At 38.8% G+C, this 25,161-nt stretch overlaps 1 protein-coding gene across 3 annotated transcripts in view; it reads right to left on the bottom strand.

Annotated features, from left to right (window-relative positions):
- Positions 1 to 3,787: 3,787 nt before the first annotated feature.
- Positions 3,788 to 25,161, bottom strand: part of SKA2 (spindle and kinetochore associated complex subunit 2) — a 38,604-nt gene continuing 17,230 nt past the window's right edge. Inside the window, exons 2-4 of one of the 3 annotated variants that reach the window (XM_027625304.2) lie at positions 22,485 to 22,571; positions 10,231 to 10,407; positions 3,788 to 4,692 (exon numbers count right to left, since the gene is read on the bottom strand). In XM_027625304.2, coding sequence (XP_027481105.1) covers positions 4,624 to 4,692; positions 10,231 to 10,407; positions 22,485 to 22,571 — 333 coding nt within the window. In that variant the 3' untranslated portion in view covers positions 3,788 to 4,623. The remainder of the gene's footprint in view (positions 4,693 to 10,230; positions 10,408 to 22,484; positions 22,572 to 25,161) is intronic. The other 2 variants (XM_027625306.2, XR_003525204.2) reach the window with 2 other exon arrangements.

Genomic DNA, 25,161 nt, shown 5'->3' with positions numbered 1-25,161 from the left:
GCAGGCTCTGCGCTAGGCGAGCGGAGTGGAGAGAGGCGGGCGACTAGTTCCCGCGGTGCGGGGGCGCACACGAGATTTGGCTGCTAGCTGCCGCAGGGCTGCGTGCCTTTGGCCCGTCTAGCGCAGGCGTTTGAGAGCTTGGCGCGTATCTCTGCGTCGCCCCTCCACCCCCACTCCCCGGGCAGGGCGGTGCTCCCCGGTCTCAAACTAGCGCGCCAAAGACTGGAACCACCTGGAGTGCTGGTGGGAAGCTGACTCCGCAGCCACACCCCTAGGTATTCAGACTCCGTGATTCTAGGGTGCTGTTCGACGAAATCAACGTCTTCAACAGGTGGATTGTGGCCTGCACCTTTGAGAAACCGTGGTGTATAGGATTCGCGGCTAATGATTCTTTCCCTGGAAGGAAGCCCAGGCTCTCAGGTTTTGAGACTTCCGTCCCACCGACTCAAAGCTCCGGATAGTTAAGCCTAGAGCGGTGTAGTTTCTCATTTCAGGGTTAGGAGAATGGAACCACAAACTGTAGAGGTCAGATCCACACCGCTCCACACGGCATTTCTTGCCGCGGGAGGTGAGCTGTAGCTATGGGACTATGGAAAGTGCAAGAACTTGTTCAGCTTTCCTATGTTGGTATCTTTTTTTTTTTAAGATTTCACTTATTTGACAGCGAGAGAGGGAGAGGGAGGTTTCCCGCTGAACAGGGAGACCGATGCGGGGCTCCATCCCAGAACCCTGGGATCCCGACCCTACCCGGAGGCAGACGCTTAACCGTCTGAGCCACTCAGGCGCCCCTGTTGGCGTCTTCTTTAAATTTTGTCATAGGTCTAAAGATTGCCAAGAATTGAAGGTGTGAGACAAGGGACTTACGTCAAATTCTTAATTTGTATTTAATTTTTCCTGACTTATTGCAAACTATTACACTTAACCCAATCTGGAGTGCACACGTAAAGAATCAACAATAACCTAGAAAGAAGTTTTTTGGTTTTTTTTTTAAGATTTTGTCAGAGAGAGCGAGCACACAAGCAGGGGACAGCAGGCAGAGGGAGAAGCAGGCTCCTCGCTGAGCAGGAAGCCCGATGCAGGACTCTATCCCAGGAAGCTGGGATCATGACCTCAGCCGAAGACAGACGCTTACAGACGCTTAACCGACTGAGCCACCCAGGTGTCCCTAGAAAGAAGTTCTTAAGTATCAAGAGATTTGGACTTTCTTATAGTGGGCAACAGTTCCCTTTTCACTATGTGAGGCATGGACAGGGATATAATTTAGTAAGATTAATCTGTGACTAAAAAGTTCTTTAACTAGAAATTATTTATGGTCGTGATGTTTGCATGCCACCTTTGCACTAAAACGCCCTCAATTGTACACTTTAATAATGGTTAATGGTTAATTTTGTTAGGTGAATTTTACCTCAATTAAGAAAATTATTTGTGGAATACAGTATTGTACTTGGGATTCAAAGAGTAATGAGAAGTGAAAAAATAAGACAAATTACTACATATGATAAATATTAACATAAGTTCTTGTACTAACAGATAATATTTGCCCAAGAACGCAAAAATGTTTAGATTTATTGCAGTAGTTCATAATAGTGAAAACCTGGAAAACCTATACAATTAGGGGTCATTGGTTGCAACCACAAAGTCAGATGCTGGCTAACTTAAGCAAAAAAGAATTTAGTTGGAGGGATGCTAAGCTTCCACATGGAGTTGGGAAACCTGTGATCTGCTCCATCAGAATTCCTTGAGGGCCAATCTAGCTGCCTTTCCCCACGCCCACCTGGACAAATCTAACTTACCTATGATACAGTCTATCAATGCCTATCAATAAGAAAATGGAAAAATCACAGTATATCCATATATGGGATGACAGCTGTTCAAAAGAATAGCAGATGTGTGTCATGAAAATATCCAAAATATATTTACAATGAAAAAAACTTAAGTGCAGCTGCAGTACAACGTATGGTATCAGCTTATTTTTGTAAAAAAAAAAAATTTTTTTTTAATTTGTATATACAAACATCTGAAGAGATTGCAGATAATTTCTGGAGAATAGACATACTTGTATTTTTTAATTTCCTAAAATTAAATTTGTATTATTTACAACTTAAGACATAAAAACACTAAAGTCACATAGAAAATAATTACCCAAACGAGAAATAAAAGACCTAAATTAGGGTAGTAAGAATGAAGATAAAGTAGAGGTTGGATACTATGAACATTTCAGAAAGATTTTATTGACTAAGAAGATAAAGGGATGCAAACTTTTTAATTCCAGGCAACAGAACAGTGGCCATTGACAAAATAAAATCAGTAAGTACTCTGGACATGATCAATTTGAATATTCAGATAGACATTTTTATTGGAAATACGAATCTAGATCTAATGGAAGAAGTTATATTTGGGAATCATCCACAAAGAGTCAATAAATGAAGCTTGGGAAACAAACGAATATATAGAGAAGTACACAGAGAACAGTTTTAAGGGGGCTGAGGGAAAGAACCAACATTTAGAAGACAACTGTGAAGGAAGTCACAGAGGTAAAACTTCAGGAACTTGTTATGACCTCTTTGTGATACTATTTTTTAATTCCACCAATCAACATCACATCCCAGAGCCATTCCAGGACAAAAACTTCCTTAATATGTATTTTTTAAGATTTTATTTATTTATTTGGGAGAGAGAGAGAGAAACAGCATGAGAGGGGAGAGGGTCAGAGGGAGAAGCAGGCCCCCCGCTGAGCCGGGAGCCAGATGTGGGACTCGATCCCAGGACTCTGGGACCATGACCTGAGCCGAAGGCAGTTGCTTAACCAACTGAGCCACCCAGGTGCCCAAAACGTCCTTAATATTAACTGCCCAAGTACTGAAGAAAATAGGTTACTGAAGTGTGACTTATTTCTCTGTAATTTAAAAACTGGGGGTTTTCTGTTCTTTAAATATTCAAACTGCACAACGCAATTTTAACTGAAGCTACTCTCCCAACCCTGTTTATCACCTATTACAAGTTTGTTAATGGACAAGTAAAATGCTCATAACAAATTTTTGATTATATGAAAGTATAATTCTATAACCTGCAGAGCTAACATTTGATGCATTTTTCCTAGTCTTTTCAATGCCTCATTTTTATTACATATACAGAAATATTCACTGAAGGATTACTAATTATCAAACACTACTACTTCATTGTGCTTCCAGCCATCCTGACACACAGAAGTTAAGTGATTTGCTCAGGATCACATAGCTAGAATTTAAAATCTGCTATTTACATCTCAGACTTCACAGCCCAATCTTAATTACAAAACTGCAATCTCTGCTTCTGACCTCTCCCCCATTTAACATAACTTCAGCATTTCCCAGAACATTAACAGTAATAAATTATTGGCAGCTTCACCTCTTATTGTATGGATACACTATGATTTATTTTCCTATTTACCTACCATTAGCCAGATATGTGTATGTACTGTTAGTATAAATAACCCTGTGATTAACATCTTTGTATCAAGATCTGTCCCTATGATTACCTTATTGCCAGTAGTTATTTTAAAATAGTTATTTAAAAATGAATAGGGAAGGGCACCTGGGTGGCTCAGTCATTAAGCATCTGCCTACGGCTGAGGTCATGATCTCAGGATCGAGATCAAGCCCCACATCGGACTCTCTGCTCAGCGGAGAGCCTGCTTCCTCTCCCGCTCCCCCTGCTTGTGTTCCCTCTCTCACTGTGTCTCTCTCTGTCAAATAAATAAAATCTTTAAAAAAAAAAAAAATGAATAGGGAAATTCACACACACACACACACACACACACACACACACACACACACACACACACACACACTGGCAAGTAGTTGCCAGTGATCCTCCGATTTCAGTTTCTTAGCTTTCATATAGAATGAACAATTACAGTAATACAGGCTGAAGGAGAACAAAGGTAGTGTTGATATACAACAGGGACAGTCTAAAACAGCATTTGAAAGCATAGTTCAGTTGCTCAACATTAGCGGCAGAAGGAATAGGAAAAAAAAGTGAAGCTATCACAGAAAAGCCAATTTATTATTACTAAAGTTAGCTTTTGTGGAGGACTATAGATCACATAGTCCTTCCAAAAGGAAGTTTATAAAGGACTTCCACTATTAGCAGTCTCATTAATAATGTGACCATTATCTATAATCAAAATTTTCAAAAGTAAAATTATATACATATATAATGTAATACAAATATTTTTTCTATCCTTTAATTTCCAAAACATGCTCATTCACATCTGACTGATAGTACATATATCCTTTCATGATAGGCCAGGACATCCATATTATCCCAATTACACAAAAACAGATGCAAAATAGAGTTATGTGACTTCCTTGCTCAAAATTAAAAGACTAAGTGTGTGTGCATATATATTTTTAAATCTCTTTATTCCCATTCCATCCTTTTGGCTAAACTTTATTCCTATAATATCTGCCCTTTTTATAGCCCCCTCTCTTGTGAAAAGCATCATTATCCAGTCACTCCAGCCGAATCGTCTTCTTCTCCATCCCCCCACCTCTAGTCATTAAGTGCTAACAAGACATCATCCTAAATCTTTCTGAGATAGATCTCTTCTCCATTAGAATTCCCTTTTGCAAGTCCATTTCTTCATAAGTCTGACATGAAAGATTTTAATTGCTCTGCCGCAGTTTTCTCTTCTTTACTCGGTGGTGACAGCTAGAAAGCAAATGACAAAATCTTTATTTCAAAATCTTTAAAACATGTTTAATTTAGTTAACTTCTGCTTTTTTATGTTTCCATAAACTCATGTCTATGATCACAAATTTAGGAAGGCAGGGAAAAAATATTTGGCTATCTATATACAAGGTACTTTTAATGTTTGAGCTTCAAAGAATTTGCAATTAAGTTGAAGAAACAAGACCAATAAATCAAACAGTTTAAGGACTGTAATTTAACAAAACCAAAGAAGTCACGGTTGAATCCCATATTCTAAAAGCATTTTGAAAAAGAAATGTGAACAAAATAGTCTGGAAGTTTCCTCAGAAGTGAAGATTTGAGCTAAATTTTGAAGGATAATTGAGATGTTTTTAGCTGCAAGTAACAGGAACACATTTCGAAATGGGTAAGTAATAAGAAAATTTATTATCATTGCACAATAAATGCAGAAAAAGGGCAGATTTCAGAACTGGTTTATTCAGCAGCTCAATGTAAAGGTTCGGTTTTTCCCACCTTATATAATATCCTTGCTGGTGGCTTTATTCTCAAGATGATTGGAAAAATGGCCCGAGCAGTGCTAGGCATTATATCTATACACAATGTTTAGAAGAAGAGAAGTTTTCTGTTCCCACAGGTCTCTCAAGAGTGAGGAAACTCTAACTTCCTACTTCCAAACTTTCCCTCCTCACTTGTCAGTTGGGTTACAAATCCATTCCTCTTGCCAATCAGATAAAACCCAGGGAAGCTGAGGAAAGCACCAACTTTGCCTCAGGCACGAGTGAGGGATGGCACACATCTCAAGAAAGTCGGTATCCAGTCGGCAGCAAGGGAGAACAGATGCTGAGAAAACAACCCAGCAGACAGCATCCACCACAAGTAGGTAGGAGCAAAAGCACAGGGACAAAGAAAAGCCAAAAGGAAGTTTATAAAGGACTTCCACATAGCACTAACCAACAAGCTAGCTAAAACAAAGGGTTAATGGGGAAATTATAGGAGGTACAACATGAAGAATCAAATAGTTACAACTCTAACTATATAGGTCATCTCTAGAGAGACTGCAAAATCTGGAACACACCATACCTACAGAATAGGAATCTCTAGAGCACTGCTTTTCAGTAGAACTTTCTATGATACTGAAAATATTCTGTATCTGTGCTGTCTAATCAGCAGATGAAGAAATGAACTTTTAATTTTATTTAATTACTTTAAATTTTAATTTATATAGCCACATGTGGCAATTGGGCTGCCCAGCTGGTTTGGCTAATCAAGCCAACATTTACCAAAAATGTTCACATGGATAAAATGAAAAACAATCATATGCCTTACTGCAACACAAATTGTTACAGAATGTCCCTCTTCTATCTCAAAAACAGGAAATGGTTCTGGAGAGACTTTGTTCTCTCTGAGTCCATGTTTCTCTGTGATAACTGTTCAAGAGATTTCAGACCATCTATTTTATAATCTTTCTAAGAATTTTTCCAGGAATTAACCAATCCAAAGCTTGTAGAAAATTTCCTTCCTTAACACAAACGTTTCAGATCATCAGGGAAATATCACACATTCTTTGTTTTTTCTTTTTTTTTTTTTTTTTTTTTGAGAGAGAGAGTGCACACAGGAGAGGAGATGGAGAATCTTAAGCAGGCTCCACACCCAATACAGAGACCAACGGGGAACTCAGTCTCATGACCCTGAGATCACAAACTCAGCCAAAGCCAAGAATTGGACGCTTAACTGACTGCGCCACCCAGGTGCCCCATTCTATTTTTAATGCCTTTTGAATTATATTTGTTTTAGGGGTTTGTTTTGCTAATTTTTATTTTGGAACAAATCTAGTCCTCTTTGTCTTCTGATGGACACCTTTATAATTAAGTGTATTTAAACCTTAATGTCTTAGGACACGTGGGTGGCTCAGTCAGTTAAGCATCCCACTCAGTTCTGGCTTCAGGTCATGATGGGGGGGGCGGGGCACGGAGCCCAGCATGGGTCTCCCGGCTCAGCGGGGAGTCTGCTTTCCCTCTGTCCCTCCCACTGCTCACACACTCTCTTGCTCTCTAAAATAAATCTTTAAAAAAAAAAAAAACCTTTGTCTTCATATTAACTTAAAAAGATAAGGAAATTAATATGTATTCTCTTCATTTCACCTCCTTTTCTGTTCTCATCTCCCTATTTGTTTTTTAGTATTATCAATCCATGTGCTATTTTTGAATATTATCAATTCAAATATATTTTCTATCCTTGCAAGTGAAAAACTATGCACCTTGATAAAGATTATAGCAAGATAATACCTGAACAGCTTTACTTTCTATTTACTTTCTGTTGTCTATACATAAACAAAGCACTGTTTGCCCTAAAAAGGCTTATCCTTTTCTTGTTCTTCATGTTCCCAAAATAATTTTAAAGGCCCTTTTGGTTATTTTAGAAAATTTCAGAAGCCTGGACTTAATCTACCCTTTGACTTTCTTACATATTCTCACAATTCTGTCCCTATGACTGATATACCTCGTTTTATACTTCCCTTATGAGGTCTACCTTACATGTCCTTTAAACTCTGAGCTCAGGCACCTGGGTGGTCAGTCAGTTAAGCCGTCAGCCCTTGGCTCAGGTCATGATCCTAGGGTCCTGGGATTAAAAGCGACTTCGGGCTCCCTACTCAGCAGGGAGTCTGCTTCTCCCTCTCCCTCTCCCTCTGTGTGCTTGCTCTCTTGCTCTCTCTCTGTGTCTGAAATAAATAAATCTTAAAAAAAAAAAACTCTGGGCTCATAGAACTATTTCTGGTTATACAACTTTCTACAGATATCATTCCCTTTTCTTCCACATTTTGATCATGAAAATTTTCTCTAAACTTTCTACTATCTCATTTTTGAAGTAGTAGGTACAAAATCCATTATATCCAACATTCCCCAACATGGCCATCATTGAATCTAAAACACGATCTCCTTTTTCAAGGTCTATAACCAACCTTTCAGTCATTTCTCCTTGTTTGTAATTATGTAATCAAAGTAAAAGCTCCCTTAGCTTTCTACCTTGCTCATTACAGATACTTCTTTTAACTGAATGAAGATCTTTACAGATATTAGATGATTGAAATCCTCTATCACTATTATAACTATTTTCTGCACCATTTTTTAAATCTCTGTCAGAAATGTAGCATCTATTTATTATATCCAGTGGGGACAATATTTAGTTAATATTCAAAAATCCTTTTCTCTTTTTTTCACTCACCTAAATTTATCCTGTGCTTCAATAAATTTATGAAATTCTATACAATATATTTTAGTATGTACATCCAGAACTACACCTAATCTCTTCTCAAGATTTGTTATATGCTTCTATTTTTAGGTTTTGATCACCTACCATGAACAGTATGTGACTTGAGTTGTATTTATAAAGGGTATCATATACATACTTTTTTTGCATTTTACATATTAGTGTCACCACCCTTAATGTTTTAAATTCCTACTTCCTATTCCCTCTGTACCCTTTTTAATTGCTCTTTCCTCATCTACTATTCATCTCCCCATGACACAACATCTGAGGTACATAACATGAGATACATCTAAGGTATCATTTTTTTTTAAAGATTTTATTTATGTATTTGACAGAAAGAGAGAAGGAACACAAGCAAGGGGAGTGGGAGAGGGAGAAGCAGGCTTCCCGCAGAGCAGGGATCCTGATGTGGGGCTCGATTCCAGGACCCTGGGATCATGACCTGAGCCGAAGGCAGACGTTTAATGACTGAGCCACCCAGGCGCCCCAAGGTATCATTTTATACTTTTAATTGGGTACTGTTCTCTTTTCTGCCATTGGTGATATAAAGAATTATTGACCAAATTCACCTCGGCAATCAACCTTTGAGGTTTACTCTCACTACAAGCCCATAATTCAAGTATCTTAAACCAAATGTAGTTCAGGTTGGCAAAAAAATAAATAAATAAAAATAGCATGTATGCTGCCCCTAGCTGCATGCCCATAGCAAATAGCTTTTGTGCAATGCCCATAGTTCCTCAATACAGCACTCTAAGAAGCTATTACCAGTTAATTGATTAGAGTTGACAGCAGAAATAAAAACGTATTGGCCATCTTTTGTTCATATAATTAAGCTTTACTCTCTGATTCCAACTATGTACATGCTATCTTTTCTTTTGAAAGCCCTCAACTTTGCCTTAATAGTAAATTAAAATTTGACCAAATCTTTCACTAGGCTATTTAAGATCATAATGCCTAGGTCAGCAGCTCACATTGTTTTTTTTTTTACTCCACCAATTCTGAAGAATTTTACACAATCAGTGATAGAGGCTCGCAATTACAAGGATTTTTACATGAAATCAGAAGGGGATGGGGAATGGAGGGAGAGAATGAAGGTGAGGCTTACCCAAGCTCACCAACCCAATTTAATAAGAGGAAAACTCAAAAAGTTACTGATATAGATGCTTTCCACATTTCTCAGTCTCACTAGTTCTTGCAGGAACTACAAAACTGGCAGATTTGATGAGCATTACCAAGTGTTCTCTTCTAACATGACTATATAATCCAGGATAGCACATCTCTTTATTAACCATGTCAAGTCCATGTGCTTATTTTTCTTAATTTTTTTAAAAAGATTTTACTGGGGCAACTGGGTGGCTCAGTTGTTAAGCGTCTGGCTTTGGCTCAGGTCATGATCCCTGGGTCCTGGGATCAAGCCCCGCATCGGGCTCCCTGCTCAGCGGGAAGCTTGCTTCTCCTTCTCCCACTCCCCCTGCTTGTGTTCCCTCTCTGGCTGTGTCTCTTTCTGTCAAATAAATAAAATCTTAAAAAATAAAATAAAAATAAAAAGATTTTATTAATTTATTTGAGAGGGAGAGAGAGAACACAAGTGGGGGGAGGGAGAGGCAGAGAGACAAGCAGACTCCCCGCTGAGCAGGGAGCCCCATGTGATATGGGTCTCGATACAGGTTCAGTCCCAGGACTCTGAGATCATAACCTGAGCATAAGTTAGACGCTTAACCAACTGAGCCACCCAGGTGCCCCCACATGCTTATCTTAAAAGAAAAGAACTATTATACTTCAGGAATCAAGAAAATCTCACTTCTACCAACAGTTCAAACTGACTGCTGAATCTCCAAATGGAAGTTAATGGGGATTTATCTTTTAAAAAGACACTCAGAATTGGGATGCCTGGGTGGCTCAGTCAGTTGGGCGTCTGCCTTCGGCTGGGGTCATCATCCCAGGGTCCTGGGATGAGCCTTGCATCAGGCTCCCTGCTCAGTGGGGAGCCTACTTCTCCTTCTCCCTCTGCCATTGCCCCCTGCTTGTGTTCTCTGGCTCTCTCTTTCTGTCAAATAAATAAATAAAATCTTAAAAAAAAAAAAAAAACACCTCAGAATTAAAATCTACAAATCCAGGGGCTCCTGGGGAGCTTAGATGGTTAAATGACTGCCATTGCCTCAGATCATCTTTCTCCCTCTCCCTCTGCTGCTCCCCCACTTGTGTGCTCTCTCTGACAAATAAATAAATAAAATCTTTTAAAAACAAACAAAAACTACAAAAAAGCATTACCTCCAGGTCTGTTTGCTTTTGTAGTTCTTGTATCATGGTCATAGTCTTATTGACAGTAGCACAAATGCGGTTCTTAGTCTCTTTCTGCTCTGCAGCAACTGGTTTAAAGCGTGCATGCAAAGTTTGATATCGAGACTTTATTGCTGACAATTCCTTTAAGAGTGTAACTGGATTTTTCTATATCAGGAAAAAAATAATATGTATATTAAATCGTGAAAAGGAAGAATTACGCTTCTTTTAAGAATTAAAATATATACACCACCATCCACTTAATTCTACCATCCATTTAATTGAACACTCTATTTAATTATGCAACTCTGTAACAGAGGATGGGACGAGGGGAAAAAAGAAGTATAAGACCTAGATCCTATTCTCAAGGAAATTAAAGCTTAGGTACAGAAATAACCCACATATGCACATAAAATAGCAATATTAAAATAAGCAAATAAGGTCAGGTTAGAAAAAAAATCACATAAGATACATAATGTTTGATACATATTTCACAATAACATGGTATTTTAACAATACAATTCTAAATACTATTCAGAAGGTAATTAAAGGAACTACTTTGATTTGTTCTTAAAGAATAAGACAATTTAAAACTACTTATAAAATTCTTAAACATACTGTCATGGGCTAAAGTATGTTAGAAGTACCAATTAATTGACCTCACTATACAAATTCATGCCAACTCAAGCAACTTTATAAGTTACATTGGTTTTTCAAATTCATTTTAGAATATAAACACTAGTCCATAAAAGACGTTTGTAAAGGGTCCTTTCCACCACTTGTTATCATTCCCGGATGGCTTCTTAGCAAACCCTGTAATATTCTCTATTCCAAATATTCTCCACTCCCTCCAATTCCCATGCACTCCTTCTTGACACAAGACTTCACCAACTACTATACCAAGAAAACAAAAAACATCTAGTAAAAACTCCATCTTTCTGCCTTTTCATCCAAAAAGGAAAACATCTATGACATTCTCATCCCTGCTCAGCCCATAGCACTACCACTATTATTGTTTCATCCCCAAATCCTCCAGAACCTTCAATTTCCTCTATTTCTATAACCTTTTCAATATCTCCCTTTGCTTTTTGCAGTTTTTATTTATTTATTTATTTATTCATTACCTCTACATCCAATCTGGGGCTCGAACTCACAACCCTGAGATCAAGACTCACATGTTTCTCTGACTGAGCCAGCCAGGCACCCAACATCTCCCTTTGTACAGACTTCAAATATGAATAGATCTTCCCTATGCTGGGGGGAAATTAACTCCTTCTCTTGACTCTGTTGTCACTTCAAAACCAATTTCATTCTTCTCCATTTCCACCAACCTAGTAGGTCCTATAATAATACACTTCCCCAATTTAACACTCCATAGACTAGTATCCTTTGCCAAATTATTGTAAACAATCAAAAGGTAGGGTTGCCAAATAGCATATAATTTTGATACCCCTCCTTAGGCCTCTCTTAGTTCCTTCTTGTCCCTATCTTCTTAAAATGTACTCTTGATTTCTATAAAACTATACTATCTTGGTTAGGTTCCTACTCTTCAGATTATCTCCTTCAGGGGCCCTATCTCACAGCTGTGGCAGAGACTTAGCTTATGGCCCTCTATTCTGTTTCTTTGGAGATTTTTCTTTAAGTTTTTGATGATGGAAATAGTAAATAAAGATGATTCTCACAGGAAGGGAAAAAGAAGAGAAAATCTAACTTAAAGACTGTTGAAATAATTCCGCAAGGAGTGATCAAAACCTATAGCATGAACAATAGAAGTAGGAAAAGGACTAAAGAGAGACCCCCCCCCCCCGAAAACACTTAAAAGATCTTAGTGGCATATCTGATATGAGCAAAGGAATAACAGATGACACAAAATGCATCATCTGGTATATAAAGGAATGTGTATATTAGATGCCTTCTTGAGTATTTACTTAGTGTAAACCCCAGTGATATTGAGACCTGTCCCCTGACCCTCAGAGCTGTATTTCCCATCATGTTTCTAGATGCTAGAAATTGTATTGGATGAAAGAAATACAGTAGAAAAACTGAAAAATACAGTCCAAAAAAAATCCTAGAAGATAGGGGGTGGGAAACACAAAAATGAAAATAGTAAAGAAAAGATAAGAAAAATGGAGAATAGATCCAGGAGATTCAGTATCTCACTGATGGGAAAGAACATAAGAGGTTTTCCTCTCAATATTCTTTTCTTATGAATACAAAAGCTAAGTAAAGTTAAGAGATTTCAAACACATGAGAAGACCTATACCATAACCATAAAATGACCAAAAAATTTTACAGCATGGATAAAATATTCTGAAAGAGCTGAGACAGATGAGCTCAGGAAGTGGGGAGGGTAAAATAAGGAGGGAGACAATTATAATGGCATCAATTTCTCAACAGGAACACTGGAAGCTAAAAAAAAAAACAGAACAGTGATGTTAAAATTAAGAGAAAATAGTCTCATCTGGAATTTCATACTCAACCAATCAAACATCAACTATAAAAATAAAGGTTAAATAAAGACATTTCCAAACAGTCAATATCTCAAAAAGTTAGCCATTTGTGTACTCTTCCTCAGAAATCTTCTAAAGGATATGCATCACCTGATAAAGGAAATGAACCAAGAAAGAGTGAGACATGTGATCCAAACCAGGACGAAAGCAAAGAGAATTACTGAAATGATGGTAAAGAAATCCCAGAAACACAGCCACACTGGAGGTCTACAGAGCACGAGGATAGACAGCACTAGGAGGGATGTGGAAGAAAATGAAACTCAAGGATAATGTGATGTGTCGGACAATGTCAACAAGCGTTTTACAGTTCTGTTAGTAACGTCTGAGGCTAGGGTGCTTGGGTGGCTCAGTCAGCTGAGCGTCCGACTCTTGACTTTGGCTCCAGTTATGATAATCTGGGTCCTGAGATCAAGCCCTACGTTGGGCTCTGTGCTCAGCCGGGAGTCGACTTGAGATTCTCCCCCTCTCCCTCTGCCCCTCCTTCAGCTTGCTCGCTCTTTCTTGAATAAATAAATAAATCTTTAAAAAAAAAAAAGCCTGACTGAAATAATGATACATGCATAGAAAAACTAAGCAAACTGAAGGTAAAAAACAAAAACAATTATTGGTTCCAGGGGGAGGAGAAACATGGCGGAGGAGTAGGAGACCTGGATTTTGTCTGGTCCCAGGAATTCAGCTGGATAGGGATCAAACCATTCTGAACACCTACGAACTCAACAGGAGATCGAAGAAAAGAATAGCAACAACTCTATGAACAGAAAAGCAACCACTTTCTGGAAGGTAGGACATGCGGAGAAGTAAATCCGAGGCGATATTTGGGAATATAGACGGCAGGGGAGGGGGCCTCCGTCAGCCACTTCTGGCGAGTGATAGAGCAGCGGGGCATAAAATCAGAACTTTTAGAAGTCTGCTCCACTGAGGGACATCGCTCCAGTGGCTAAGGGGAGGTGGAACCCTCGCTGGGACAGTGTGGTCTCAGGACCCTCAGGGTCACAGAAAGACCGGGGGTGCCTAAATGTGGCAGAGCTCCCAGGTATCGGAGCGGGTAAGCTGGCTACAGAGACGTAGCCGAGGAGTGGGCTCTCACCTCGGGGTTGCCATAAACCGTGATCTGTGGCACAGTCGGGCCACTGATCTTCCAGCAGGGACCCAACAAGCAGCAGATGTGGCAGATCTAGGGAGACTCCCCTTCCTCCCCCGGGAGGAGTGGCGTGGGAGCACACCGCAGGGATCTGCTGGGTTTGGAGACTCCACACCCAGATGGGTACCAGAGATAGAAACGCTCGGACACTGGCTGGGTGAGCACGGAATGCAGCCGGAGACCGGGGAGATGGGAGTGATTAACTCTTTTCTCTGGGGCTCACTGAGAAGTGGGGCCCCCGAGTTCTCAGCTCCTCCAGGGCAGAGATTGGGAGGCTGCCATTTTCACTCTCGTCCTCCAAAGCTGTATGGAAAGCTTGCAGGGAACAAAAGCTCCCAAGAGCAAACGAGAGCAGATTACTTAGCCCGGACCCGGCAAGGGCAGAACAATTCCGCCTCCAGCAAAGACATTTGGGAACCACGGCAACAGGACCCTCCCCCAGAAGATCGGCAAGAACAGCCAGCCAAGACCAAGTTTACTGATCAATGAGAATGGCAGGACTCCAGCACTAGGGGAATACTGCACAAAGAATCCAGGGCTTTTTTCCCCATGATTCGTTAGTCTTTCAAAGTTAATTTTTTATTTTTACTTTTTTTTTAATTTTTCTTTTTCCCATTTTCAACCAACATCTTTTTAATCCCTTTTTTAAAAAAAATCTTATTTTTCATTTTTAGGGTCATATTCTATCCCTTCATAGTAGTTACCCTTATTTTTGAGATAGATATATATATATATATATATATATATATATAAGTGGTTCTCTCTTTAAAATTTTGGGATACAATTTCTTCTAACAGATCAAAATACACCCTAAATCTCTAGTGTATGGCTTTGTTCTAGTCTCCTGCCTGATCACATTCTCTCCCCCTTTTTTTTTTAATTCTCTTCTTTCTTTTTTCAACCAACTTCTTACCTATCAATTCCTTTTAAAAATCTTTTATAATTTTCATCGTTACAGTCATATTCCATCCCTTCATTGTATTAACCCTTATTTTTATACATATATAAGTTTTCCTTTCTTTAAAATTTTGAGAGGTGGGGTGCCAGGGTGGCTCAGTCGTTAAGCGTCTGCCTTCAGCTCAGGTCGTGATCCTAGGGTTCTGGGATCGAGCCGCATGTCGGGCTCCCCGCTCCGTGGAAAGCCTGCTTCTCCCTCTCCTGCTCCCCCTGCTTGTGTTCCCCCTCTCACTGTGTCTCTCTCTGTCAAATAAATAAATAAAATCTTTAAAAAAATAAAATAAAATTTTGAGAGGCACTTTCTTCTACCAGACCAAAATATAACCAAAATCTAGTGTGTGGCACTGATCTATTCACCAGCCTGATCATATTTGATCATATTCTGTTTTCTTTGTTTTGTTATGCTTTTGTTTATCTTTTTCTCTTTTCTTTCTTTCCCTTTCTTTTCCCCCGGTTTCAGATCTTTTTTTTTTTTTAAAGATTTTATTTATTTATTTGAGAGAGAGAATGAGGGAGAGAGAGAGCATGAGAGGGGGGAGGGTCAGAGGGAGAAGCCGACTCCCCGCTGAGCAGGGAGCCCGATGTGGGACTTGATCCTGGGACTCCAGGATCATGACCTGAGCTGAAGGCAGTTGCCTAACCAACTGAGCCACCCAGGCACCCCCGGTTTCAGATCTTTTCTGATTTGTTTAGTGTATATTTTCTGGGGATGTTGTTACCCTGTTAGCATTTTGTTCTCTCATTCATCTATTCTCCTCTGGACAAAATGACAAGATGGAAAAAATCACCTCAACAAAAAGAACAAGAAGCAGTACCGACTGCCACGGACCTAATCAATACGGACATTAGTAAGATGTCGGAACTAGAGTTCAGAATGATGATTTTAAACATCCTAGCTGGGCTTGAAAAAACCATGGAAGTTATTAGAGAAACCCTTTCTGGAGAAATAAAAAAACTAAAATCTAACCAAGTCGGAATAAAAAAGGCTATTAATGAGGTGCAATCAAAAAATGGAGGCTCTAACTGCTAGGATAAATGAGGCAGAAGAGAGAATTAGTGATATAGAAGACCACATGATGGAAAATAAAGAAGCTGAGAAAAAGAGAGATAAACAACTACTGGATCACAAGGGCAGAATTCGAGAGGTAAGTGATACCATAAGACGAAACAACATTAGAATAATTGGGATCCCAGAAGAAGAAGAAAGAGAGAGGGGGGCAGAAGGTATATTGCAGCAAATTATTGCAGAGAACTTCCTAATTTGGGGAAGGAAACAGGCATCAAAATCCAGGAAGCACAGAGAACCCCTCTCAAAATCAATAAAAATAGGTCAACGCCCCGACATCTAATAGTAAAACTTACGAGTCTCAGAGACAAAGAGAAAATTCTGAAAGCAGCTCAGGAGAAGAGATCTGTAACCTACAATGGTAGAAACATTAGATTGGCAACAGACCTATCCACAGAGACCTGGCAGGCCAGAAAGGACTGGCATGATATATTTAGAGCACTAAATGAGAAAAATATGCAGCCAAGAATACTTTATCCAGCTAGGCTGTCATTGAAAATAGGAGAGATAAAAAGCTTCCAGGACAAACAAAAACTAAAGGAATTTGCAAACACAAAACCAGCCCTACAAGAAATATTAAAAGGGGTCCTCTAAGCCAAGAGAGCCTAAAAGTAACATAGACCAGAAAGGAACAAAGACAATATATAGTAACAGTCACTTTACAGGCAATACAATGGCACGAAATTCATGTCTTTCAATAGTTACCCTGAATGTAAATAGGCTAAATACCCCAATCAAAAGACATAGGCTATCAGATTGGATAAAAAAACAAGACCCATCGATATGCTGTCTGCAAGAGACTCATTTTAGACCCAAAGACACTCTCACATTGAAAGTGAGGGGGTGGAAAACCATTTACCATGCTAATCACACCAAAAGAAAGCTGGGGTGGCAATCCTTATATCAGACAAATTAGATTTTAAACCAAACACTGTAATAAGAGATGAGGAAGGACACTATATCCTACTTAAAGGGTCTATCCAACAAGAAGATCTAACAATTGTAAATATCTATGCCCCTAACATGGGAGCAGCCAATTATATAAGGCAGTTAATAACAAAAGCAAAGAAACACATTGACAACAATACAATAATAGTGGGGGGCTTTAACATCCCCCTCACTGAAATGGACAGATCATCTAAGCAAAAGATCAACAAGGAAATAAAGACTTTATTTTTTTTAAAGATTTTATTTATTTATTTGAGAGAGAGAGAGAGAGAGAGAGCATGAGAGCGGGGAGGGTAAGAGGGAGAAGCAGACTCCCCGCTGAGCAGGGAGCCCGATGTGGGACTCGATCCCGGGACTCCAGGATCATGACCTGAGCCGAAGGCAGTCACCTAATCAACTGAGCCACCCAGGCGCCCCGGAAATAAAGACTTTAAATGACACACTGGACCAAATGGACTTCACAGATATATTCAGAACATTCCATCCCAAAGCAACAGAATACACATTCTTCTCTAGTGCCCATGGAACATTCTCCAGAATAGATCACATCATAGGTCACAAATCAGGTCTCAACCGGTACCAAAAGAGGGATCATTCTCTGCATATTTTCAGACCACAATGCTTTGAAACTAGAACTCAATCACAAGAGGGAAGTCAGAAAGAACTCAAATACATGGAGGCTAAAGAGCATCCTACTAAAGAATGAATGGGTCAACCAGGAAGTTAAAGAAGAATTTTAAAAAATTCATGGAAACAAATGAAAATGAAAACACAACTGTTCAAAATCTTTGGGATGCAGCAAAGGCAGTCCTGAGAGGAAAGTATATAGCAATATAAGCCTTTCTCAAGAAATAAGAAAAGTCTCAAATACACAACCTAACCCTACACCTAAAGGAGCTGGAGAAAGAACAGTAAATAAAGCCTAAACCCAGCAGGAGAAGAGAAATAATCAAGATCAGAGCAGAAATCAATGAAATAGAAACCAAAAGAACCGTAGAACAGATCAACGAAACTAGGAGCTGGTTCTTTAAAACAATTAACAAGATTGATAAACCCCTGGCCAGACTTATCAAAAAGAAAAGAGAAATGACCCAAATAAATAAAATCATGAATGAAAGAGGAGAGATCACGGGCGCCTGGGTGGCTCAGTTGGTTAAGCGACTGCCTTCGGCTCAGGTCATGATCCTGGAGTCCCGGGATCGAGTCCCACATCGGGCTCCCTGCTCAGCAGGGAGTCTGCTTCTCCCTCTGACCCTCTTCCCTCTTGTACTCTCTGTCTCTCATTCTCTCTCTCAAATAAATAAATAAATAAATAAAACTTTAAAAAAAATAAATAAAAAATAAAAAAAAAAAGAAAGAGGAGAGATCACAACCAACACCAAAGAAATACAATTTAAAAACATATCATGAACAACTATATACCAGGAAATCAGATAATCTGGAAGAAATGGATGCATTCCTAGAGATGTATCAACTACCAAAACTGAACCAGGAAGAAATAGAAAACCTGAACAGACCTATAACCACTAAGGGAATTGAAGCAGTCATCAAAAATCTCCCAACAAACAAAAGCCCAGGGCCAGATGGCTTCCCAGGGGAATTCTATCAAACATTTAAAGAGGAATTAATACCTATTCTTCTGAAACTGTTCCAAAAAAAGAAATGGAAGGAAAACTTCCAAACTCGTTTTATGAGGCCACCATTATTACCTTGATCCCAAAACCAGACAAAGACCCCATCAAAAAGGAGAATTACAGACCAATACCCTTGATGAACATGGATACAAAAATTCTCACCAATATACTAGCCAATAGGATCCAACAGTACAGTAAAAGGATTATTCACCACAACCAAGTGGGATTTATCCCTGGGCTGCAAGGTTGGTTCAACATCCACAAATCGATCAATGTGACCCAATACATTAATAAAAGAAAGAACAAGAACCATAGGATCCTCTCAATAGATGCAGAAAAAGCATTTGACAAACTACAGCATCCTTTCTTGATCAAAACTCTTCAGAATACAGGGATAGAGGGTACATACCTCAATATAATAAAAGCCATCTATGAAAAACCCACAGCGAATATCATTCTCAATGGGGAAAAACTAAGAGCTTTCCCACTAGGGTCAGGAACACAGCAGGGATGTCCACTATCACCACTGCTATTCAACATAGTACTAGAAGTCCTAGCCACAGCAATCAGACAACAAAAAGAAATAAAAGGTATCCAAATCGGCAAGGAAGTCAAACTCTCACTCTTAGCAGATGATATGATACTTTATGTGGAAAACCCAAAAGACTCCACCCCAAAACTGCTAGGACTCATACAGGAATTCAGGAAAGTGGAAGGATATAAAAATCAATGCACAGAAATCAGTGGCATTCCTATACACCAACAACAAGACAGAAGAAAGAGAAATTAAGGAGTCGATCCCATTTACAATTGCACCCAAAACCATAAGATACCTAGGAATAAATCTAACCAAAGAGGCAAAGAATCTGTACGCAGAAAACTTATAAAATACTCATGAAAGAAACTGAGGAAGACACAAAGAAATGTAAAAACGTTCCATGCTCATGGATTGGAAGAACAAATATTGTGAAGATGTCAATGCTACCTAGAGCAATCTACACATTCAATGCAATCCCTATCAAAATACCATTCACTTTTTTCAAAGAAATGGAACAAATAATCCTAAAATTTGTATGGAACCAGAAAAGACCCGGAATAGCCAGAGGAATGTTGAAAAAGAAAAGCAAAGCTGGCGGCATCACAATTCCGGACTTTAGGCTCTATTACAAAGCTGTCATCATCAAGACAGTATGGTACTGGCACAAAAACAGACACATAGATCAATGGAACAGAATAGAGAGCCCAGAAATGGACCCTCAACTCTACAGTCAACTAATCTTCAACAAAGCAGGAAAGAATGTCCAGTGGAAAAAAGACAGTCTCTTCAACAAATGGTGTTGGGAAAATTGGACAGCCACATGCAGAAGAATGAAACTGGACCATTTCCTTACACCACACACACAAATAGACTCAAAATGGTTGAAAGACCTAAACGTGAGACAGGAGTCCATCAAAATCCTAAAGGAGAACACAGGCAGCAACCTCTTCGACCTCAGCCGCAGCAGCTTCTTCCTAGAAACATCACCAAAGGCAAGGGACGCAAGGGCAAAATGAACTACTGGGACTTCATCAAGATAAAAAGCTTTTGCACAGCAAAAGAAACAGTCAACAAAACCAAAAGACAACGGACAGAATGGGAGAAGATATTTGCAAATGACCTATCGGATAAAGGCCAAAATCTATAAAGAACTTCTTAAACTCAATACCCAAAGAACAAATGATCCAATCAAGAAATGGGCAGAAGACATGAACAGACATTTTTCCAAAGAAGACATCCAAATGGCCAACAGACACATGAAAATATGCTCTATATCACTAATCAGAGAAATGCAAATCTAAACTGCAACAAGACAACACCTTACACCTACCAAATTGGCTAGCATCAAAGAGATAAGAGAGGCTCCTGGGAGGCTCAGTCGGTTAAGCGTCTGACTACAACTCAGGTCATGATCCCAAAGTCCTGGGATCAAGCCTCAGGCCAGGCTCTCTGCTCAGCAGAAGAGTCTGCTTCTCCCTCTCCCTTTGCCCCATTCCCACTTGTGCTCGCTCACTCTCAAATAAATAAAATCTTAAAAAAAAAAAAAGGAGACAAGAAATAACAAGTGTTGGTGTGGAAGTAGAGAAAAAGGGATCTTCATGCACTGTTGGTGGAAATGCAAATTGGTGCAACCACTGAGGAAAACAGTATGGAGGTACCTCAAAAAATTGAAAATGACCCAGTAATTCCACTACTACTGAGTATTTACCCAAAGAAAATAAACATACACATACACAAAAGAAAACAAAAACACTCTTTGAAAAGATGTATGCACACCTATGTTTATAACATTACTTACAATAGCCAAGATATAGAAGCAACCTAATTTTCCTCTGACAGATGGATAAAGAAAATGTGATACACATGTACAATGGAATATTACCCAACTATAAAAAAGAATGAGATCTTGTCATTTGGAACAACATGGATGGACTTGGATTCATGGCTAAATGAAATAAGTCAGACATAGAAAGATAAATACTGTATGATTTTGCTTATATGTAGAATCTAAAAAGCAAAACAAACGAACAAAGCAGAAACAAAATGAGAACAAACTGGTAGTTGCCCAGGGGAAGGGGATTAGGGGATGAGCAAAATGGATGAGGGGAGTACATGGTACAGGCTTCTAGTTATGGAATGAAAAAATCATGGGATGAAATGTACAGCATAGGGAATATAGTCAATGGTATTGTTATGGTATTGTTATAGTGTTGTATGGTGAGGTGGTAGTAGCTACAATTATGGTGAGCATAGCATAATGTACACCTGAAACTAATGTAACATTATGTATCAACTACACTTCAATTAAAAGACGTTCAATTAAAAACCCCTGTGGTATAGGGGTGTGGGGGGGAAAACACATTATTTTAATTTGTACTTCCACCAAACCCAAAATAATTCTTAAGTACATAAAAATTTTCTCAAAACTATATGATATTTCTTAGATGCTGTCAAAGATAAACATTAATGATATAAGTAGTCAATTACTGTCAACAGACAATGCTTAAAAATTGTTTGCTTTAAAAAAATTGTTGGGGTCCCTGGGTGGCTCAGTCAGTCAAACGTCCAACTCTTAATTTCAGCGCAAGTCAGGATCTTGAGGTCCTGGAATTAAGCCCTGTGTGGGGCTCCATGCTCAGCAGAGAGTCTGCTTAAGGTTCTCTCTCCTCTCCCTCTCTCTTTCTGTCCCTCCCCCAGCTCTCTCTCTCTCTCTCTCTCAAATAAAGAAATCTTTAAAAAAAATTGTTTTTTATCTCCATGGCCATGTGTACATGTAGTTATTATAATTTTATGGAATATAAATGGAGTTTACATTTCTAATCAATCTAAAGTCAGAGTAACTAAGTATATAATTTTATGCAAAAATCACAGTTCATAGAGTAAATTATAGTATATCATCATCTTCCTCAGAGAGTATCATGACTGCCATGGTTTCTCCCTTCTTATTTAACAACTTCTCTACAGATATCTATACTCTCTCTCAGAATTTCAGAGGCTTCCATAGTAGTTTGTATGTTTGGATTCAATAATTCTTCATTAAGCATGCATTAAAAAAAAAAATAGCCACAAATTTCCTGGACTCTGGGTATAATCTCTCTAGTATGCTGTGACCAAGCTTCCAAACACAAAAATATTTTAAGATTCTATAAATTTAGTACTTAATAATTTAACTTATACTACTATTAGAAATACTATCAGAAAATCTTTTAATAAAATAATCTCTTAAAAATAGATTTCTTGGGGCGCCTGGGTGGCTCAGTAGTTAAGTGGCTGCCTTCGGCTCAGGTCATGGTCCCAGTGTCCTGGGATCGAGCCCCGCATCAGGCTCCCTGCTCCGCGGTAGGCCTGCTTCTCCCTCTCCCACTTCCCCTGCTTGTGTTCCCTCTCTCGCTGTGTCTCTGTCAAATAAATAAAATCTTAAAAAAAAAAAAAAATTTCTTTTGCAGATTACCTTGCCTGCTGTATCAGGATGATTAGTCTTGATTTCATATTCCAGCCTGTATTGAATGTAATCCAGATCAGAGTCAGCTTTCTGGAACTAAAGATCAGCACAAATAATTTTTTTGTGAACCAAAAGACATATTAATAAACATGATACTGTTAACTATTCTTTCTTTTTTCCTTATTTTTTAGTATTTCAATAATGTGAAATACACTAATTTTGGAAATACAGAAATAAAAAACAGTATATAAAACTTCCATCATCTATAATACCCATGCTCTATAAAAACTTAAAAACTAGTTAACATTTTGAAAGTTGTTTCTCTATGCATCTCTCTTAGATTTAGAGCCAAAATTAAGACACCAGCAACCACTGTCACATATTAATACAAGAACTAACAATGGTTTCCAAAATTCCCAGGGTTGAAACTCTCATCAGTGAGGCAGCATTTTTCTACCTTTGGTAGGAAATGTTCAAGCTAAAACACAGAACAAATTTGTTTTCAGGGATACCTGCAATTTTACCATTATCTGCAACCCCATTAACCAATGAACTACAAGTATTTGCCACAAAGACCAAAATTAGAGACCTTAAAGCGACATAAATTATACGAGGAAAGCTACATATAATACAGGAGTAGCAGTCTAAATTACCTCAGTTTACTGAACCTGGGTCCCAGCATGGGACCTTGATCTGCAGTAAACCCCAAAGGGATTAAAAAAAGGGAAAAACGGCCACAGGCTGTAAAATGCACGTGTGCATACATACAGAAAAGTAGGGAAGGATATAGATCAGAGTGTTGAAAGTGGTGTATCTCTAAAAGTGGTATATAGTACTCTTGATTTTTGGAAATTCTGCATCTTTTACATAATCTTAAATGTGTGCTGCCTTGAATTTATCAGAGAAACAACCATGGTCCTTTGAGTTTACTATGGAAAGCAAAACAGGGTTTCCTCAGGGATGGTCTCCCATTCCTAGCCTACAACCAAGAAGACTGCTTTGGGGAAAGGGTTCAGACCTTACCATGGGCTTAGGCTATGAACTAACGATTAGTTCTTGAAATTTTGAAACCTTAGTGGAAAGAACAAAAGCCAGCAAAAACTGTTAAAAATAGTTACCAGGTCTAATGAGAAATGACATACAGATACTTTTGTTATAGAAAAGGTAAACCAAGAGTTCTACTTTGGAGGGTAGATTTAAAAAAAAATGACTCTCAGAAGTTAAAATGCTTTTAGGGTCAGAAGCTGTCAAATTGAACATAATATTAGAGATACACTAAAGCTTCTATCTCCAATAATTTCTCTCATTACTGGCCTAAATTAGAATGGAATACTTTCTGATTACCAAAATTCCATCTTTATAACCAAAAACTTGTGGAACAGAAATAGAAGAAAAAAAGAAAGTCAGTTTTGTTTTGTTTTTTAAGATTTTATTTATTTATTCGACAGAGAGAGAGCACAAGTAGGCAGAGCAGCAGACAGAGGAAGAGGGAGAAGCAGGCTCTCCAATGAGCAGGGAGCCCAACGTGGGGCTCCATCCCAGGACCCTGGGATCATGCCCTGAGCTGAAGGAAGCTGCTTAATCAACTGAGCCACCCAGGTGCCCCGAGAGTTTTTATTTTTAAATTTTTTCTAAGAATCTGTATCTGATTTGCATCTCTAACAGCAGAGAGTTGCTGTGAACCAGAAAAACAAATATAGAAGTTCTTAATTAAAAACAATACTTACAAACAAAACAAAACAAAAAAATGGTGCTTAAAATGTTTTTCAGAAAAGGGCACCTGGGAGGCTGAGTCTGTTGAGTGTTCAACTCTTGGTTTCGGCTCAGGTCATGATCTCAGGGTCGTGGAATCCAGCCCTGAGTGGGGCTCCGAACTCGGCATGGATTCTTTCCCTATACACCCCCCTCTAAAAATAAAATAAATAAATAAAATAATTTTTAAAAAATGTTTCTCAAAAATGAAGGCCTTTCATTTGCTTGTTAATTGTTAGAGTAGATGCTATGATTAAATCATCCAATAATTAGACTTCATTAAGCAGATTAATAATTACTACATATGGGGATGCCTGAATGGCTCAGTCGGTTTAAGGTCTGACTTCCACTCAGGTCATGATCCAGGGTCTTGGGATCAAGCCCCACGTCGGGCTCCCTGCTCGGCAGGGGAGTCTGCTTCTCCCTCTCCCTCTGCCCCAGCTCGTGTGCTCTCTCTCTCTCACTCACTTACTCTCTCTCTCAAATAAATAAATAAATAAAATCTTTAAAAAAAAATTAAGGGGTGCCTGGGTGGCTCAGTCAGTTAAGCATCTGCCTTCAGCTCAGGTCATGATCCCAGGGTCCTGGGATGGAGTCCCGCATTGGCCTCCCCAGTGGGAAGTCTGCTTCTCCCTCTATCCTTCCCCCCTGCTCATGATCTCTCTCTCTCACTCTCTCTCAAATAAATACAATCTTTTTAAAAAGTTAAAAATTAAAAAAAAAATTACTACATATGTTTGTGTATGTATATAAAGAAAATTCCTGGGGCACCTGGCTGGCTCAGTCAGTAGAGCATGTGACTCTTGATCTCAAGGGTCCTGAGTTCAAGCCCCACATTGGGTGTGGAGCTTACTTTAAAAAAATTTTTTTTTAATTAAAAAATTAAAGAAAATTCCTGTTGGCATAATTTCCCATAATGAAATACGCTCAGGGA

This window comes from Zalophus californianus, chromosome 16 (assembly GCF_009762305.2).
Source record: "Zalophus californianus isolate mZalCal1 chromosome 16, mZalCal1.pri.v2, whole genome shotgun sequence".
NCBI lineage: Eukaryota > Metazoa > Chordata > Mammalia > Carnivora > Otariidae > Zalophus > Zalophus californianus.
The sequence above is the reverse complement of the archived record's forward strand: the minus strand, read 5'-3'. Positions and strand labels throughout refer to the sequence as shown.